This window comes from Chrysochloris asiatica, unplaced genomic scaffold (assembly GCF_000296735.1).
Source record: "Chrysochloris asiatica unplaced genomic scaffold, ChrAsi1.0 scaffold00071, whole genome shotgun sequence".
NCBI lineage: Eukaryota > Metazoa > Chordata > Mammalia > Afrosoricida > Chrysochloridae > Chrysochloris > Chrysochloris asiatica.
In genome coordinates this window covers 10,114,435-10,133,857 of record NW_006408589.1, presented here as the reverse complement: position 1 = coordinate 10,133,857, position 19,423 = coordinate 10,114,435, and the positions used below count along the sequence as shown (strand labels likewise).

The window sequence follows — 19,423 nt, the reverse complement described above, 5'->3', positions numbered from 1 at the left end:
TAGGACTGTGAACTTTATGAAGCAAATTGTCAGACCTTTCCTCTGCAGCTCTGATGTTGTTACAGAGTAGGACTGTGAACTTTATGAAGCAAATTGTCAGACCTTTCCTCTGCAGCTCTGATGTTGTTGTTGTTAAGTACCCTTGGGCATATCAACCCTGTATGGCATTTCTGAAATGTGGCTGGTGGCTTTGAACTGCAGATCTCGTGGTTCAAAGGGACCTTGCTGTCCATTGATTATCCTACAGTGCCACACCAGCACTCCATGCATGGTGGATGGGTTCAAAGTGTCAACCTTAGGTCAGTGGTCAAGAACAAACTATCTGTACGATAAGACCAGCCATTGGAAACTCTGTGGAACATGGTTCTGTGTTACACACAAGGGCGCACAATGAGTTGGAATCAACTCAGTAACAACTGGTTATTATGAAACTCAAAAGCGTGCTGAGCTCAGGGCAAGTCCTTGAATCTGTGAACACTGTGTTGCACTGAGCCTGCTTTGATTATGGTGCCCACTGTCTTGGGATTTTGCCCTGTGTGCCAACTGCTGTTATCTCAGTGGGCAGCTGTTAGTGGGTCACAGCTGGATCCATAGTGAATCAGTGACTGGATTAGGGAGCTAACATCAGAAGCCATGGGCCAATGACCCAGAAGGGAGTGGGATGCCAGAAAAAGTCCCCAGTATAGTCCGGATGCAGTTGATGGCATTCCGTGTGGATCTGGCTCCGGCTGTGTGTTGGTATTCCTCCCTCACCTGCTTGAATATCAATAACTGTCATCATCATCTCACAAGCAGAGGTGGTAATTAACCCTTCCTGAAGACTCAGTGGGAGGACACTGGAGATATTTCTGAAAGCATGTGGCCCAGTTCTATATACAAGGTAGGCGCTCTGTCAGTGCTGGCTGACCTTGAGTTTAGGAGTCAGAACATGATTGCTGGGTGCAAGAATCAGTGTTTCTTTTGACCAAAGCTCTGAGACTCAGGAAACCTATAGGGTATATAGGAATAACTGAATCTCAGGGGTTAAAGCAGATAAAGACCCTGGACCCAACAAGCCTGGACCCTGGACCCTGATAGAGTCCCCATCATAGAGAGTTAGATGGAGACATGAACTTTGGATAGATTCTATTGGTACCTCCAATTGTGTTCTACGTGGATTTTGTAGTGTAGGTGACTAAAACCCAAAGAACCATATCTATATTGTGCTCTAACCATGGCATGAGGAACAATGTAGTCTAACACACTGAGTGCTGGCTTTGAAGCCATACATACTTGGGCTGGAAACCTGCTATGTGCAGTTGGCCCAGTATTATCAACTGAACAAATCTCAGTTTATCCATCTATAAAACGGAAATGATGACACTTAGTTACAATGTTGATAGAAGGATCAAATGAGAGAATGTATACACAGCAATTTGCTTACAGTTTTGCTGCATTAAGTTATCAATAAATGGTAGGTGTGGGGCTGTAGGATAAACACTCGACCTCAAGGTCAGTTTAAACCTCAAGGTTGGCAGTTCAAACTCCCCAGCTGCTCCTCGGAAACCCTATACAGGGTCACTCTGGATCGGAACTGACTCCACGGCACTTAACAACAATAAAAATAATATTAAAGCTTCTTTGTGACTCAGTGGCTAAGTGCTTGACTGCCAGCTGAAAGGTTGAAGAGTCGGACTGACCCATCATCTCTGAAGGGGAAAGACCTGCTGATCTGCTCCCATAAAGATCCCAGCTTAGAAAATTCTATGGGGCAGCTATGCACTTACACGGAGTCATTATGAATTGAAATCCGAAACCTAACAACACTAGTACTATTACAAATATAGTCTGATAATATCTAATTGGTGGGATGGGGCAGAATCACAACTAAAGGAAAAAAGTATAGTACAGTGCTGTAGCCTGTGGTCTTCAGTCAAACACTTGGGTTTCAATTCCAGCTGCATCACCTGTTGGCTGTGTGGCCATCATCAAGTTACTGAACCTCTCTGTGCCTCCTTATTTCATTTGTAGATTGAAGGCAATAATACTGTTTTTGTTAAGTGAGGTTGGTTCTGACTCATAGAGACCCAGTCTACCACTTACTTTAAAGGATGGTTGTAAATATTCATTTATAATCCTCCCCCAACCCCAAATCTCCCTTCAACAGAGTTTTTGGCATATAGCAGCACTTGCAAAGCGCTCTCCACTGTTCATTAATTACCAGTGTTGCTGTGTTGCTGTGTTGCTGTTGTTAAGTACCGTCGAGTCAGTTCCGACTCATAGCGACCCTGTATAGTGTTTCTGAGGAGTGGCTGGTGAGTTTGATCCTCCTATCTTGCAGTTCAAACTGACACTGTTTGATCAGTGTTTATCCTACATCACCACTCCAGGACTCCCATCATTACATTATTGGTCATTGACAAATAATTAATAAAATAATAAGTATCACAAGAAGTATTCAGTTAGATAGGGGCTTCTGTTATTGATATGTGCCTATCTTGTGAATAGTGTTTTAGAGAAGTAAGTGGTAGATTTGAACTACTGACTTGGTTTCTAGCAGTCCAGTGCTTATCCTACAGCACCACACAAGGATTCCTAGTTAGCGGAACAATGGAGATTTACTTTTGGGGATTAAGATGTCGGGAGAATGAAAATGTTAGGTAACTAACATATTCCTTCCTTCTATTAGACAGGGAGCTCTGGTAGTGTAGTGGTTATGAGTTGGGCTACTAACCTCAAGGTCAGTGGTTTGAAACTACCAGTGATTCTGCCAGAGAAAGATGAGGCTTTCTCCTCTCATAAAGATTTACAGCCTTGGGAACCCTATACAGGGTCGCTATGGGTCGGAACTGACTTGATAGCACTTAACAACAATATTAGATAAGAAGGACCATGTGATGACTGCTTATCTTGTCACTTATTAGCAGTGTGACCCTGAAAAAGTCACATAACTTCTCTGTGTCTTAGGTAGACTACTCATCTATAAAAAGGGGGTGCTGACAGTTCCAACCTCATACAGTTGTGATGAAGATTGAAAGACTTAATATGCAAAGAATGCTTAGTATGGTACTGTATTCTAAACCTGAGACTTTCTTTTCACCTTTCCTCCTTTTTTCTCTCCCTCCCTTCTATTTTCCCTTCTCTCCTTCCTCTTGGTTTCTGCCTCTTAAAATCAGAGCCATGGTGGGCCTGCCCCTGTTACTTCAGGACTTTCTTTAGAACCGACCCTTCCAGCTGGCTCTTGACAGTGAGGGGTGACTTTGCATTTTCAGTTGTTTGTTTTGGGGGCTTGATCGTATGTCTGTGGAGAACATGGTATTTCAACAAAAATCTGTCAGCTCAGTAATGAGGGGTCTTCTAATGAGGCTCCTGACGGTTAGTTTTTATTTACAAAGATGACAAATGTCACTTCTTGCCTATGCTTGATTCATTTCAAAGGCCAGAGGACTCGTTATAGTCATTAATCCTTGCTATACTGAACCTTGAGTTTTTGTCAGATGACTGTGTGTAATTTGTATTTCTGTTAATTGAATCATTTTTGATATTTCTGTCCTTGTACCCATCTCTGAACTCAGATGTTTTGTAATGACTAACTTTTGCATATCACATTTTAGAGCGATTTGCTGTTGTTAGAGCTGTCAATATTATCTTAGGGCGTTTGCCAAATCCTGTATAGTTTTTCTAGGTCTCTAAGGCAGGAACTGAAAACTTGTGTATGTCCACAAGGCAAGTAACATGAATGGGGGAGGAGACTGGGTAGAGACTGAAGAATTGGAGGTCCCTGCTATGTCTGAAGATTCTCTGGACTGTGCAAGTGGTTAATGCAGTCAACTACTAACAGAAAGTAGGTGACAGGTTCAGGTCCACCTAGAGGAACCTCACAAGAAAGAACTGGTGATCTATTTCTGAAAAAAATCAGCCATTGAAACCCTATGGAGCACAGTTCTACTCGGAGACACATGGATGGGGTTGCTATGAGTCTAACTGACTTGACAGTGGCTGGTTTTTCGGTCTGGCTCTGTCAGATGGAAATAATCTGCCTCTTACCACCAACCAACTGTGGGCATGGGGAAGTGAGTTCCGGATGTTTCAAAAGTAGGAGGAAATTTGGATTTTTATGTAAAATCCCTGTAGTTTTTAGATGTTGTTAGAAATTGGCAGCTAATTCAGCAGGTTTTTGGGGGTAAACAGAACTCATCTAAGGGACAGAACCAGCCTGTAAGCTCCCAGATTTTAGTCTACCTAAGACCTTGGAAACCCTATGTAAGGTCATGCTATGAGTTGGAACCGACTCCACTACCACCAAGAGCTAAAGCAGGAATGAAAAATCCGAAATTGAACCAACCAACCAAAAAAACAATACCACCAACAAAAAGACAGACACAAAGTTATAAGAATGAGTGAGAGATGTATTTCTTTTTTTTTTAAGGTTCTTATTGTGGATCGAGTGAAAGTTTTACAGGAGAGATCATCAGTTTTACATTCAAGAAATCATATACCTTGTTTCATTACAATGGTTATAATCCCCTCCATGTACCATCAGTTAACAGTATTTCTTTCTATTCACTTTAGCTTTAAAAAAAAAACAACAAAAAACACACCACTCAGGCATATATAATAATTTACATCTCCAAAGGGCAAATTCTGCAAATCTGCCTCCTGGCCACCAGCTCTTAGTCCGTCTCTTCCCATAAATCTAGAGTCCTCAGCCATTCCCCCTCTCCATGCCCCCATCTCTGCCTCCATCTCTAGCATCGCTGCTTCTGTGGATAAGGTCCCACATTCTGCTTGTGCTCTTCTCCCTTGATAGTCCTAGGGTCCTCTGTTTCTGGACTGTAAGATTAACCTCTCCCCTGTTTTTGTTACAAAACTTCTATGTTTACAATTGTGACAGTTGCAATTAGTCATGATAACTATTATTCACTATTGAATCATACAAATCTTATCCCCATGTCTTCTCACCAGACCCATCTACACAAGGTGACAGCTATTCAGTGGGGACTCTTTCTTTCCCCCCATACTCTTAAGCCAAATTCCCTCTTGAAACCTTGTAAGCCAGTCACTTCGTGCCTTTATTGCCCCCTCATTCTAGGTAGCCAATATCTAAGTTGCCCGTCCCTATCTACCCTGTGTACAGAGGGGATAGCATTGATACTTGTTGTGAAGACTCCTTCCCTCTCTGTTGATGTACAGAGCAACTACCTCTCTGTTTTTCTTTTGCAGACTGGTATAAAGGACATCTCATCAAGCACAAAATGTTAGAGGTAAGGTCATTTTGCTTTTATTTGAGACACCACTGAGCATCGTCATATGATGATTCTCTCCCGTTAATGCTTGGATTCTGCAAACTCACTCCTCCCTCATCTTAGGCTGTGTTTTCCTGCCTCTGTATGTGGGAACTTGCTGTGTTATAGCTACCTTCATCTTTTACTCGTTCTTATATTTGTTTCATTAAAATTGTTGTTCTTGCTTAATTTTATTGTAAATCTTTACGGGAGCAGACAGCCTTACCTTTTGCTGTGGAGTTTTGTGTTGTTGCTGTGTGTGGTATTTAAATGTATTTAAAATATATATATATACATTTTAATCATACACACTGGAGACATTAATTACATTCACCGTGTGAAACCATCACTTCTGCCCCTTTCCAAACTTTTTTCATCACTCCAAACAGAAGCTCAATATTCCTTAAGCTGATAATTCCTACCATCCCTCTCCCCAACTCCTGGAAACCACTGATCTACTATTTGTTGTTGTTAAGTGCCGTCGAGTCTGTTCAGACCCATAGCAACCCTGTATAGGGTTTCTGAGGAGCTGCTGGTGAGCTTGAACTGCTGACCTTGTGGTTCAAACCAACTTTGGAGTCCAGTGCATTAACCCTCAGTGCCATACCATGGCCACTACATATTTACTTCTTCTAGATATTCCATGTTAATTGGAGTACGTATTTGTCCTTTTGTGACTGGTTTATTTCACTCAGCATCGTGTTTTCAACCCTGCATCAGAACTTCATTTTTCTTTAGTTATATGTGTGTTCTATATTTTGTTTACCTAGTTCATACATCTATTGACAGTCACTTGGGTGATTCACACCCATAGACTGTTGTGTGGAAGGTTGCACTTTTAGTGCTCTTTAAGGTGGGTGGTCTGTTCACTCCGAAGCCTTTTTTGATATCCCAGACTTATATGAGTTCTCCCTTCCTTGAGCCCCTGGAATCACAATTCAAGTGGAATTGTGCTCCCTTTAAGGGAGCCCTGGTGGTGCTGTAGAATAAGCACTGGAGTGCTAACTGCAAGGTCAGAAGTTCAAACCCACTAGCTATGGCGCTGTGGGGTAATGCACTGATCCGCAAGTCAGTTTGAACCACAACATCGGTGGTTGAAACTCACCAGCTGCTCTTTGGAAACCCTATACAGGGTCACTATGAATCAGAACCCACTAGCCCACACTGCAACAACAACAAGAAGCTGTTCCACAGGAGAAAGGTGAGGCTGTCTGCTCCTGTAAAGATTTACAGCCTCAGAAACCCCATACAGAGTGGTGATGGTAGTGGGTTTGGTCTGTTGGGTTTGCCTTTCTTTTAAAGTTGTTTTGGGATATCCACTCATCTCTTCATCTACGAATCCATAGAAATACAAGAGGATCCATCAGCCCCATCTCAACACTGGAGGGATTTACCTGTTCTAATTCCACATTATTCTGTGTTCTCTATGAGATCAGAACACACCTCATTCTTCTCATTGTCTTATGGTGCCTTGCATAGGGACTGGGTGTCTTCAGAGTGCACATTGGTTGAATTTATGAAGGCATCTCCAATCATTGATGTGCTTCTGTTATTTCTGTTATTAACTGAGCTAAGCTTATGGAATAACAAAGGAGAGAGCTATTTCCTTCTTCCCTGACATGCTGTATTGGGAGGCATGACCCTACTCTGCTCTCTCAAAGAACGATTAAAAAAGAAAAAAACAATTCACAGGGAAACAAATTTCATCTCTGACTAGCCCTAGTGCACACGGGGCCCTGCTAATTCATGACTTGAAGGATGACTGCCCCTCTGGATTTGGATAGGAGGATGGTGAGGACCGAGCTCCTTGTTTCATATAGTGTGGCTCCCTCCAACTGGTTTTTAAGAACTGCTTCCTTGTTGCCTACGTGATTGGATGAGCATTCATAATGGGTTGGTGCATCCTTCTTTGGGATCTAGGTCTATTGTGGGGTCTAGAGCAACTGATGGAGAATTGGAAGGGACATTCGCTCATCATGAATGCATTTCAAATCCACCCCTGCTCTTTCTGACTCTGGGATGATTCCTTTAATGTTGGAGAGGTTGTTTTGTTTTGTTTTTAAACTTTAACCAGTCAATGGCTTTTAGAAAACTCATGAAGATCTGAGATCAATAATTTCTGAAGGGATATGTTATATTATTTCATTAATTCTCTTTATATTTTATTTGCTTTCAACAGGGTATTTTCCCCAAATCCTTTATCCACATCAAGGAAGTGACAATTGAGAAAAGAAGGTACTTGCGATTTATCACACTTGTGGCTCTCCAGTGGGGAGAGGTGGTGTCTTTTGTCCTGTTTGTTTTGACAATAACACTTGGCAGATCAGAAGGATGCTTGTTTGTGTGTCTCCCTTCCCTTACTTGATGGAAGATCTAATCCAAATTGATTCATGTTCAGATCAGATTCAAGGGGGTATGAGTATGTTTGGAGAATCAGACTTTTCACTGGCAGATGCCTTTGAACTACATTCAAGTAGATTAATCCTGAATAATGAGCCTGAGTGACCCACCCTAGTGAAGGAGGACATTAAAAAGGAAGTTCCCTGCATTTGCATAATATAATTGGTATGGCTATTGGAGGTCATCTCAGCAGCTGCAGTGAATGCAAATGTGCCCACATTTTATCTTGTTAACACCTGGGTCTCAATTTCACACCATTTTGTCTCCCACCTTAAATAGAAATATGGAGAACATCATTCCAGCAGAAATTCCTCTGGCACAAGAAGTGACAACAACACTTTGGGAATGGGGAAACATCTGGAAACAGCTCTATGTGGTGAGAATCAATACCCTGCCTTCCCTCAGTGGGAGCTTCTTGCATTCTTTGGTTTGATTCAAGGTTGGAACTTAGAGGTCATTCAGGACGACATGCAAAAGAGGCTCTGGTGATATAGCAGAACACACACTACTATCTGTGGGAACATCGAAGCTCAGAGAGGTTAAGCGACTTGCTTAAAACCACACAGCTCCTTAGTGTCATAACAGTGTCTTTGGTAATCCTTCTGCTTTTCATTTGTGTAAAAGTTCTCAAACTTATTTATGCATGTGAATCATCTTGACAACTGTTAAAAAAAAATATATATATATATATAGGGCTTAGCAATCTGCATTTCTAATAAACCAAGGTGATTCTGATTGGAGGCTTGCTGTTAACACCTTGAGAAATACTGTTCTCATGTATTTACTCGTCCTCAGATCTAAGAGGTAGCTTTGACCCTAGAAAAACCAAGTTTACATATTGCATGTGTTTTCTTGGTCTTGAAGCAAAGCTAATTTAAAATCCTCCTTTGATGCTTCCAGAGCTCCTAATGAAAGCAATTAGCTAAACCAACCATTAAGCTGAGAGTGAAAATGTCAACCAAGTCTTCCTGCCTATTCGTTACAGCACTGTGCACACACGTAGGAGCTTACACTTGCTTCTTGTAGGTTCTCCTGTTATGGTGGTAAATGTGTGACTCCTATTTTGAAATTTCATAACTTATGTTATTTGGCACACTCAATTCTTTAAGTTTTCCAAAAGTTGTTTGGAACATTTGGAGGGCAAACGGTAAACTTGGGACTAAAATGGTTTTTTATTGATTGTCACTGGCACTACCCCTTTTGAAACATAACCACATACACATGCATCATGGAAGCTTGGCCCTTTCCCTTAAAAGATCTTAGAATAGCAAGTTCATCATGCCCTTTACTTCTGTCAAGAAAGCCTTCAACTTCCTAATCCGATAGCATCTTCATGATATTTGCCGTATCAGCATACCACTTATGTAATATTTCCTTAATACCTAAGTCATATCTATTTTTAATAAACATAAATCAGTGAACACAAGGAATTTTGTAGCATGCTTTTCCAAATGAAGAGCCAAAAGTCACTTGGCAAAAGTGGAAGAATGTTATTCAGAGAAATAAATGAAAATAAGACAGCGCTATTAAGTGCTTGGACTATACCTGTCAAAAGCACTGAGCCCCAGGCACTCTTTCTCTCTTTGTTAAAAAGGGGGATTAACAAGTGAGGGAGAATGTTTAAAGATAGGCTAACATGAAACTTTCACGGAAACATGGAAGGAGAATGGGAATATATAGATTAGTGTTATTGAACGTTGTATCTTTGTACCACCAGAAGCCCTACCCTGAGGAATCCTGCCATAGAAAGCAGGCATTTCTCATGAGGGAGGAATTCCTGAGTGGTGCCAATGCTTAACATGCTTGATTGCAACCCAGAGGGGTGGATGTTCAAATCTTGTACCTAGAGGTACCTCAGAAGAAAGGCCTGTCATCTACTTCCAAAATCAATCAATCAATCAATCAATCAATCAATCAATCAATCAATCAGGCATTGAAAACCCTACAGAGCACAGTTCTACTCTGAAACCCAAGGGGAGCCATGAGTTGGAATCCACTTGATGGCAACTGGTTAGGGATTATGAGAGAAGTGGCTTTGGTTGCCAGGCTTAAAGGAGACTATATTACAACAGGTGTCCATGGCATTCCTACCCAACAAGTTCAAACCACGTTTCCTTCATCAAGAAGTGACTGGGACTATTACTCTTGCATCTCTATGGGGAGGGACTATATTAACCACTAAGACCACCACCCAACCCCTTCAAAGCTAGGCAGGGGGTGGGAGAGAGGATTCAAGCAACAGCCCCTGAACGTGCTCACTGGACTCAGGTACAATTGGCCAAGTTTTCCAGACACCTTCAGCACAGGTAATTCTGGATGGTTTTCTGTCTTCCAGGCCAGCAAAAAGGAGCAGTTCCTCCAGGTACAGTCCATGATGTACGACCTGATGGAATGGCGGTCCCAGCTCCTCTCAGGAACACTGCCCAAGGACGAACTGAAGGAGCTGAAGCAGAAAGTCACTTCCAAGATCGACTATGGCAACAAGTAACCTCCTCTTCCTCTGAAAAGGCTGCTCCTCCACCAGCTCCCCTTTTCCTCTTCTCTCTCCCGAGGAGAAGCTTGGTTTCATTTTTAGATGAGAGTTTACCACTTTCTATTTAGGAGAAGACTGTTAACCATCAGCCTTGCTTGTGTAACTTGGTTATCACCCCCTAGGGATCCACAGACATGCAAATGGAGAGAGGACTTGCTAAATGCAGTGGTTATCATTGGGCTGGGAGATTTAGGACACTCATTTAACCTACTTCCAAGGGGCTAGGGAGCAGTGTCATGCTGGTTCCTTTTCAGCTTACTAGTCATTTTATTTCTGCATTTACAAAGCTCTTCCTTTTGGCCCAGTGTGAGACTTAATGTCCTTCCCCCATCCTAAATTATCCAAGATACACGCTATGAGCTAACTCATATACACAGTTTCTGATGCTTGGAAGCAGAACTAGTTGGACTTGAATACTATCAAGTTTAAAGAGAAAAATCCAATTTTTTTTTCTTCTCAAGACAGGATAACTCACTGGTAATAATAGTTATGACAATAATATTATCCCTAACACTTAATCAAAGATTACCGTGCACCATGATTTGTGCTTTGTCTCATTTAACTCTTATAGCATCTCTATGGGGGCATGTAGTTTTATTATCCACATTTTGTTTTCAGTGGAAGAAACAGGATTAAAAGAAGTTAAGTAACTTGTCCAGGGCCTCATAGCTAGAACATGGCACAACCACAACTTTGTTGTTGTTGTTATTAACTGCTGTCAAGTCTGTTCTGACTCAAAGTGGCCCTATATAGAGTTTCTGAAGAGCAGCTGATGGGTTTGAACCACTGACCTTGTGACCTTATCCTATAGCGTCACACCAGAAGTCCAGAGAACCACAATGCAGACCTAGACAATTTGGTTCTAGAGTCCATGAGTCTCAGCGCTGTGCTTCCTCCATTGCAGAGTTAGAGAGCTGGAAGGACCCACCCTCTCTCTTGGTTATTGGCATGCCCTCCAAGCATCCTCTTCATTTGTCATTTGTTCATTCATCTTAGCCACAAATATAGTTTGACCCTGATTCCCCGGTAGGTTCTGTCCCTGCCCACTAAGGAACCACAATCCAGTTAGTGGCAAGATACATGCTAACTGTTGATGGCATGGCACAGGCTGGAAGAGTGCTCTTCATTCTGACTTGGGAAAAGAGGTCAAGGAAGGGTTCCTGGAGGAGGTGGCCCCTGAGCTGAATTCTGAAGACTAATAAGGTGCCCAGTTCACTAATGAATTGGGGAGCAGAGATTCAGGAGTGATCATGGCATATTTGTTGTTGTTAGGTGCTGCTGAGTTGGGTCTGACTCATAGTGATCCTATGCACAACAGAACAAGACACTACCTGGTTCCTCTGCCATCCTCACAGCTGTTATTTTTGAGGCCGTTGGCATGCTTGTCGTTGTTGTTTAGTACCGTGGAGTCGGTTCTGACTCATAGTGACCCTGCACAGGGTTTTTGAGCCTGCAAATCTTTATGGGAGCAGAAAGCCTCATCTTTCTCCCACGGAACAGCTGGTAGTTTTGAATTGCCGACCTTGAGGTTAGCAGCCTGATTCGTAACCACTGCGCCACCAGAGCTCCTTATTGGCATGTTTAGGAGACTGCAAAGTGGGTCAGAAGGATAGAATGTAGGGCTGGGGTGGTCAGGTGAAGAGTAGAAAGTGCCCATTCAGTGGGAATAAAAGGAACATTTCCCAACCCCCAGGCTTTCTTGTCTTTGCCATATGCATTAGAGGGGGGACCCCAAGGGGAAAGTCCATGGATCCAGCTGCTTCCCATCCCAGGAGCACAGTCCCTCTGCTGGCTCCCCTGTTGGCAGCTGGCAAGTGTGTGCAAATCTGCTTATGAAGCACGTTCTCCCAAAGCTACAGGACTGGATTTGCTTTGCAGCTGCCACTGCTGCTGGTGCAGTGGCCTTTAATTTAACGAAGTCATAACTGAGAGGGAGGAAATTTAGGCCATTTTACTGCTTTATGGTAATGGCGTCTGTGACCTGCAGATGCTATTTCCTCATGGGGGCTTCTGAGAAGGAGGACCAAAGTTGGAAGAGACGGTTACCACTCAGGAAGTCTTCCCTGATTCCCCCATCCTCCCTGTCCTGTGGAGTTAGGTGTCTTGCAGACCCTTAGCACTCTGAACGTCCCCTTTCTTAGCTGTCTCCCCACTGTGCTGGTGGGTCCTCTAGGAAAGTGACTATGTTTAAGCCATCTTTGTGTGCCTGTGCCTGGGACAGGGGCTGTCTCCAGCTCAGGGACTGATGAGAGAATAGGGGTACAGATGGTGGTCAGCAGAGATAGAGAAGCTGGAGGGTCCTCACTAAGTCAGACCCATCTCTACAGCATTACCCCTCACCCAATCCTGAGCTTTCCCTTAAAGTCCATTTCCTTTGAGGAAGACAGAGACACTTGCCTCAGAGACAGAGGTCTGTCTGCCTGGCCTTTGTGACCATCTCAGCTGGAAGTGAGAGAGTGTGGACATGTTAGCACTGGCTGGTGTCCTGGGGACTCACAGCTCTTGATATGGGATGGGCACATGCCCTGGGCATAGTGTCAGGAGCAGACGCAAGTTGTGAAGACCCATCAGGAACACTGTTGATTCTCTCATTCACTCTCTTCTTTCATTCAGGCAGCACGTTTTTGTTCAGCACCCAGTTGTTGTTGTGAAGTGCTGTCAAGTTGCTTCTGACTCATAAGAGACCCCTTATAGGGTTTCCAAGGATTAGCTGGTGAGTTTGAACCAGTGACCTTGTGGTTCAAACCTACATTGCAGTCGAGTGCTCATCCTACAGTACCACACCAGCACCCAATAGATTCTGAGGATACAAATTTTTACAAAATGTAGCCTCTACACTTAATAATAATAACACTAATAAAGTGCAAGCAATGGTAATTGACAATCACTTCCTAAGTGCTTATTGCAAGTGATTTGCAATTGTTTGGGAACTCGAAGGTTATGGTTCAAACTCATCCAGCTGCTCCATGGAAGAAAAGACCTGGTAATCTGCTTCTGTAAAAGTTACAGCCAAGAAGACCCTATAGAACAATCCTAGTCTGTAACACATGAGGTCACTATGAGTCAGAAACTACTTGATGGCAGCTAATGACAAAAATATACTAGGCGTTCTTTTAAACCCTTTCCATATGTTAACTCATGTTTCACAAAAACTCTATGAGAAAGGTATACTTTTTCAGGTGAGTAAACTGAGTCCCACAAAGTGATTAGGCTGAGCTGGAATTTGAACCAGGTAAAATTCTCTCATACTTCAGACATAGTATCCAGAGGGACCAGTCCCTGGGGAAGGATATCATGTTTGGTAAAGTGGAGGGTCAGTGAAAAGGAGGAAGACCCCCAACAAGATGGATTAGCACAGTGGCAGCAGCAGTGGGCTCAAACGTGGCAGGGATTGTGAGGTTGGTGCAGGACAGGGCAGTGTTTTGTTCTGTTGTGCACTGTGAATCAGTATCAGCTTGACTGCACCTAACAACAAGAAGTTTGGTTCCAGAGTTCGGTGCTTAACCACTGCATTCCTTTACTCTTCTGCCCCCCACCCCCCAGGACTCTGTGGACTAGTAGAGGTGACAGAGAAGTACACAGGCACTTGCAATATGAAGTCACAAGTTTCATGAGAGGGTGTGAGAAGAGGCTGGGGATGAGGGCAGGCCTGAAGTCAGGAGGGCGTCTAGAAAGTGGTGATACTGCTTGGAATCTGTTAGTACTGTTGTGTTCGTCGAGTCAATTCTCAATCATGGTGACCTCGAAGAAGGAGGAATCTTCAAATGACTCCTCCAAATCCCAAGAAAGCTGAACCTGGTAGAGTGTTGTATTCATACATTTTAGAACCAAATCCAGTGTAATACAATTTGAAATTATGTATCAGCTATGGTCCATCTTTTCTGAGGTCATGGAAGCCTCTGACAGCATTAGTTGAATGCGTTTTTCCCGTTAGAGTCTCCATTTAGCCAGCATGGCTGTTCAACACTATGAGTCATATCTAGTTGGGAGTTAATTTCCTAATCAATTCGGACATACAGACGAACCTTGGCTCCTTGCCATTTGCATTTGGATAAGTTGAAGAGCTATGCCTCTCAAATTGATTTTCAAATAAGAGTTTAAAACTGTCTCCTTCATTTGTCCTTGCTAGCCTTCCAAAATCTGGTGCTTGGTGGGATGCCCAAGCAGGACCACTATTGGCCTCCTTAAAATCTTCATCAGCCCCCTCCTACTCCCATCTTGGTATAGACAGCTGAGATCCTCCATCCATTGTAAAAGTAAATTCAAGTTAAGGCCTCTGAATTCATATTCTTCCCCTAAGCTCTACCCATCTGTCAGTTTGTCATTCTGTGGTGGGTTGTGTTCTGCTACAATTCTGGAAGCACCAGTATTTCAAATACCAGCAGGTTCACTGGGGGAAGACAAGGTTCAGCAGAGTTTACAGACTAAGAGAGACTAGGAAGAAATGTCTGGTGTTCTACTTCTGAAAACTGTAAAGGAAAACTCATTGATTATACAGAATATTGCTTGAGATAGTACTGGAAGATAAGTCCTCTAAGTTGGAAGGCACTCAAAATACATAGTGGTTGCAACAAGCAATCAATGTTGATGAAGATGATGCAAAATCAAGCAATGGTTTATTCTTTCGTGCATGGGGTTGCTATGAATTGTAGCCAAGTTGATGGCAGTTACAACCACACAGCCTAAGAGCACAAACTCAGCTACCTTCTTACTAGTAATCTTGAGTAAATCACTTAGTTCCTGTCTCCTTGGTCTTTTCTTCATCTGTAAAATGTACAGTTTAATAACCATACCTCCCTCCTCGCGTAGTTATGTGGATTAAATGCTTTAATTTAGCGTATGAGTCGGAATCGACTTGACGATTAGGTATGTGAGTTTATTGTAAGTGCCACGTGTGTGATTGCTGCTATTAGTATCATTGATGCCATTTGGGATGACAGAGTTGCAACGAATCAATACAAGACAGGGAAAACCTTATAGTCTGAAAAGTCAAGCAGTTTAAGATCGAGCTGTGAGTACCAATCAATATACCTGAGGGGATTTATTTCCCCCAATAGTAATTTTCCAATTTTTATTAAATAAATAATATAGATGCATTTTTATGTGCTTTTTTTTTTTTTAAAGGAAACCATTAAACACATTGAAATGAGGCTCACATTTTCTTTGATCATCCATCCCTCCCAGACCTGACCTCTCTCTCCCTACAAGTAAATAGTATTATCAGTTTGGAACTTTTCCTTCTAGATGTTCATCTGTTCACTGTCACTTGTGTAAACCAAACCCATGCTGTATAGTTGATTCCGACTCATAGTTGTTAAGTGCTGTTGAGTCAGTTCTGACTTATAGAAACCCTGTATAGCATTCCAAGGAATTGCTTGTGGGTTTGAGCCACTGACCTTACGGTTAGCAGTACAATGCTTCTCTTGTAATGCTACACCAGGACTCTTAGAGGCCCTATATTGTTCTTAAGTGCCGTTGAGTTGGTTCTGTCTCATAGTGACCTTGTATATGGTTTCCAAGGAGCGGCTGGTGGGTTTGAGCTGCCAACCGTATGGTTAGTTGTTGTTGTTAAGTTCCGTTGAGTTGATTCCTACTTATAGTGACCCTGAATAGGGTTTCCGAGGAGTAGCTGGTGAGCTTGAACCGGTGGCTTTGTGGGTTAATGCTCTGGACTGCAAGCTTGGTTATGGTTAGTATTCCAGTGTGACATGAGGATTCCAGGTTGTTGTTGTTGTTGTTAAGTGCTGTTGAGTCAGTTCCGACCCATAGTGACCCTGTATAGGGTTTCCAAAGAGCGACTGGTGAACTTGAACAGACAACCTTACAGTTCAAACCATCTTTGCAGTCTAGTGCAGTGCCACACCAGGATTCTGAGGAGTCCAGATAGGAGAGTAGAATTGCCCCATAGGGTTTCCAAAACTGTTGTCTTTATGAAGAGACTGACACATCTTTTTCCTGAGGAGGATTCAAACTGCTGACCTTTCAGGTAGCAACCAAATGCTTGATTACTGCACAGCAAATAGCTTACTTACCTGGCTTGCTTTTTTTGTTTTTTATATGCTGTCTGTATCTTTCTATACTTGATTTTTTCACTGACATATGTCACAACATTTATCAAAAAGACATTTTAAAAATTCTGCTTCATAGTATTCTGTTACAGATCAAAGATTATATAGCCATTCCCTTTTGATAGACATTTTGTGTTATTTTCAACACTGTGTTGATGCAAACAATACTGCAACATACATTATTGTTTATGTGGGGGATATTTCTTTCTCTAGGGCCAGTACTAAGGAAATATACATTTACAACATTTCAGCAAGGTCACAGAACCTTCCAAAGCAGGCTGCATGAAAGCCTTGTACATTTCCCTGGCTGAGTATGGTGTGTGTAGAACTTTCTGTGGGCGGGCATGATCCTCAGAGATTAGTTGAACTTTCTGGTAAACACTTGCCACCAAGTCCTGAAGACTTCAGTGTCAGAGTTTATCTTCACACCAGTGTTTGCTTTTCAGAATCCTTGAGCTGGATCTGATTGTCAGAGACGAAGATGGAAATATCTTGGATCCTGATAACACCAGTGTCATCAGCTTGTTCCATGCACACGAGGAAGCAACTGATAAAATCACAGAGCGTATCAAAGAAGAACTGGTGAGCTTTGTTAAATAGGGTTTGGCCATGTGAGGCATGCATTTAGCACACCATTAACTTAAAATAATAGGCTAATTAACCAGACTTTATATTATTCACAGGGCCATCTGTCCTCTAACCTGAGATGCTTGGTAACCACATTCATTTTATTGTGTTTTTCCACTTAGATCTGTAATTCATTCAACATTCATCCCAGTTCTCAAGGAGCTTTGATATTCATTCTAGAGTGAAGAGAAACAAGACAGTTAAAAAAGTAAATAAATAAATGAGCAAATTAATTCCAGATGGCAATAAATTCTCCAAAGGCAGTAAACTAGGTGATGTGTATCAGAATGACTTACTGAGCTCATTTAAAAGGTATGATGCCCATGGGTGGTGCAAATTGTTAAGGTCTTGGCTACTATGTGAAAGGTTAGAGGTTCAAGTCCACTCAGAGGTACCATGGAAGAATGGCCTGGCAATCCAGTTCTGAAAAATGACTTCTTTTCAAAATTAGGTATTGAAAACCATATGGAGTACAGTTCTACTCTGACTCATTTGGGGTTGCCTTAAGTTGGAATCAACTCATTGGAAACTAGTTTGGTTTGGTTTGAAAAGGCACAGTTGAGAAAGGTCGCTCAGGTGTGACATCTGAGCTAACACCTGGATAATTTGAAGGTGGCAGACGTAGAAAGATCTGGGGAGAAGGTGTTCTAGGCAGAAGGTAAGACTGAGTTCTGAATGCTCAAGGAATAGAACTGCGGACGAATGCAGTTATCAGTGGGGAGTGCAGACAGTGTTTTGGCGAGGGAGTAGGAGTCGATATCTAGGACTTGAAGGATCCTGGAAAAGAGTTAAGATGTTATTTCAAGTATGGTGGGAAAAGCCACAAAAGAATTCTAAGAACAGGTTAATGTAACCTGCTTTATATTTTTTAAAGTCCCATTTAGCTAGTGAAAAACCAATTCCCTTTAAGTCAGTTCCCACTTATGGTGACCTGATGTGTGGCAAAGTAGAACTGTGCTTCACAGGGTTTTCAATGACTGAATTTTCTTTCAGGACACCTCTGGGTGGACTTGAAATCCCAAGCTTTCAGTTACCAGCCAAGTGAATTAACCATTTGCCCCACTCAGGGACTCCCAATGTCACATTAGCTGCTCTGTAGTATTTAATTGCTCAATGGACTCAAATATAACAGTTGTGAGGATGGCACAGGACCACGCAGGCAGTGTTTTGTTGTGTAGTGCCTATAGGGCCACTAGGAGTCATATTCAACACAGCACCACCTAATAATACTATTTGATAGCAGCTTTATCTTTAACTTTATTTAGCAATAAAGTTCACTGTTTTGAGACTACAGTTTAATGAATGTCAGCAATATATGTTGTTAAGTGCCGTGGAATCCATTCTGACCCATAGCGACCCTGTATGGGGTTTCCAAGGAGCATCTGGTGAGCTTGAGCCACTGACGTTGCAGTTCAAACGGCTTTGCAGTCTCTGGCGCATTAGCCCACAGCGTCACACCAGGACTCCAATATATGTTTGGTGAAGTTCATCACATGCAAGATTTAGAATAGTTCTATCAGTCTAAAATTTTCTGTATGTCCTTTACATTCGAACCCCTTTTTTGATCCTCAGCCCAAGAAAGTCCTGATTTGCTTTCTGTCAGTATATGTTTGCCATTTTTAGAACTTCTTAAAAATGGAATCATACAAAATTAGTTTTTTTGTGTGTGCTGGACATTTCTTATGCAGCATGAAGTTTTGAGTTTTCATTATTGTGTATATCAATAATTTGCTCCTTTTTTTATTGCTGAATTGGTATTCCCTAGTACAGCTGGACATTTGAGTTGTTTTTAATTTGGGACTTTTGTAAACGATCCTTCTATGAACATTTGCATAGAAAGTCTTGTGTGGAAATGTTTTCTCTTCGGGGGGTGGGGGTAATACCTAGCAGTGGGATTGCTGGGTCATATGATAAGATCATGTTTAACTTTTGAGGTTTCCCAAGTGGCTATGCTATTTTGCATTCCGACTAGCAATGTATGAGTATTCCAATTGCTCTGTGTTCTTGCCAACACTTGGCATTGTCAATTTTGTTAATTGTAGTCAATCTAGTTGGTTTGTGGTGGTATTTCATTATGGTTTAAATTTGCATTTCCCTGATGAATGGTGAGGTTGAGCATCTTTTCACATGCTGTACTCACTGGCAGTTTGTGCCTTATTTTGTGGAGTGTCTATCCAAATATTTTGCCCATATTTCATTGTATTATTTTTCTTATTTTTAAGTTGTAAGGTTTCTTTGCAGATTCTGGATACAAATGTTTTATCAGATATGTATTTTGGAAATACATATCTGCAAATACATATCTCCCAAATACATATTTGCAAATACAAAACTCCCATTCTGCGGCATGCCTTTCATTGTCTTAATTGTGTCTTTTAAAGAGCCGACTTTTTAGTTTGGATGAAGTCCATTGTATTCTTCTTCTTTTCCTTTTATACTTTGTGCTTTTTTGACAGCAACTTTTTGAGGAAAGCTAGGTCAGTGGCAATATTTTCCCAGATGAGAAAATCAGGCTAAGACAGCCAAGGTGA

The 19,423-nt window shown here is 42.0% G+C and overlaps 1 protein-coding gene across 1 annotated transcript in view; it reads left to right on the top strand.

Annotated features, from left to right (window-relative positions):
• The window catches only part of DOCK2 (dedicator of cytokinesis 2), a 658,261-nt gene that overhangs the window by 51,730 nt on the left and 587,108 nt on the right, over positions 1 to 19,423 (top strand). The window contains exons 3-7 of the mRNA XM_006864832.1: positions 5,203 to 5,243; positions 7,444 to 7,499; positions 7,944 to 8,040; positions 10,000 to 10,148; positions 16,712 to 16,847. Coding sequence (XP_006864894.1) covers positions 5,203 to 5,243; positions 7,444 to 7,499; positions 7,944 to 8,040; positions 10,000 to 10,148; positions 16,712 to 16,847 — 479 coding nt within the window. The remainder of the gene's footprint in view (positions 1 to 5,202; positions 5,244 to 7,443; positions 7,500 to 7,943; positions 8,041 to 9,999; positions 10,149 to 16,711; positions 16,848 to 19,423) is intronic.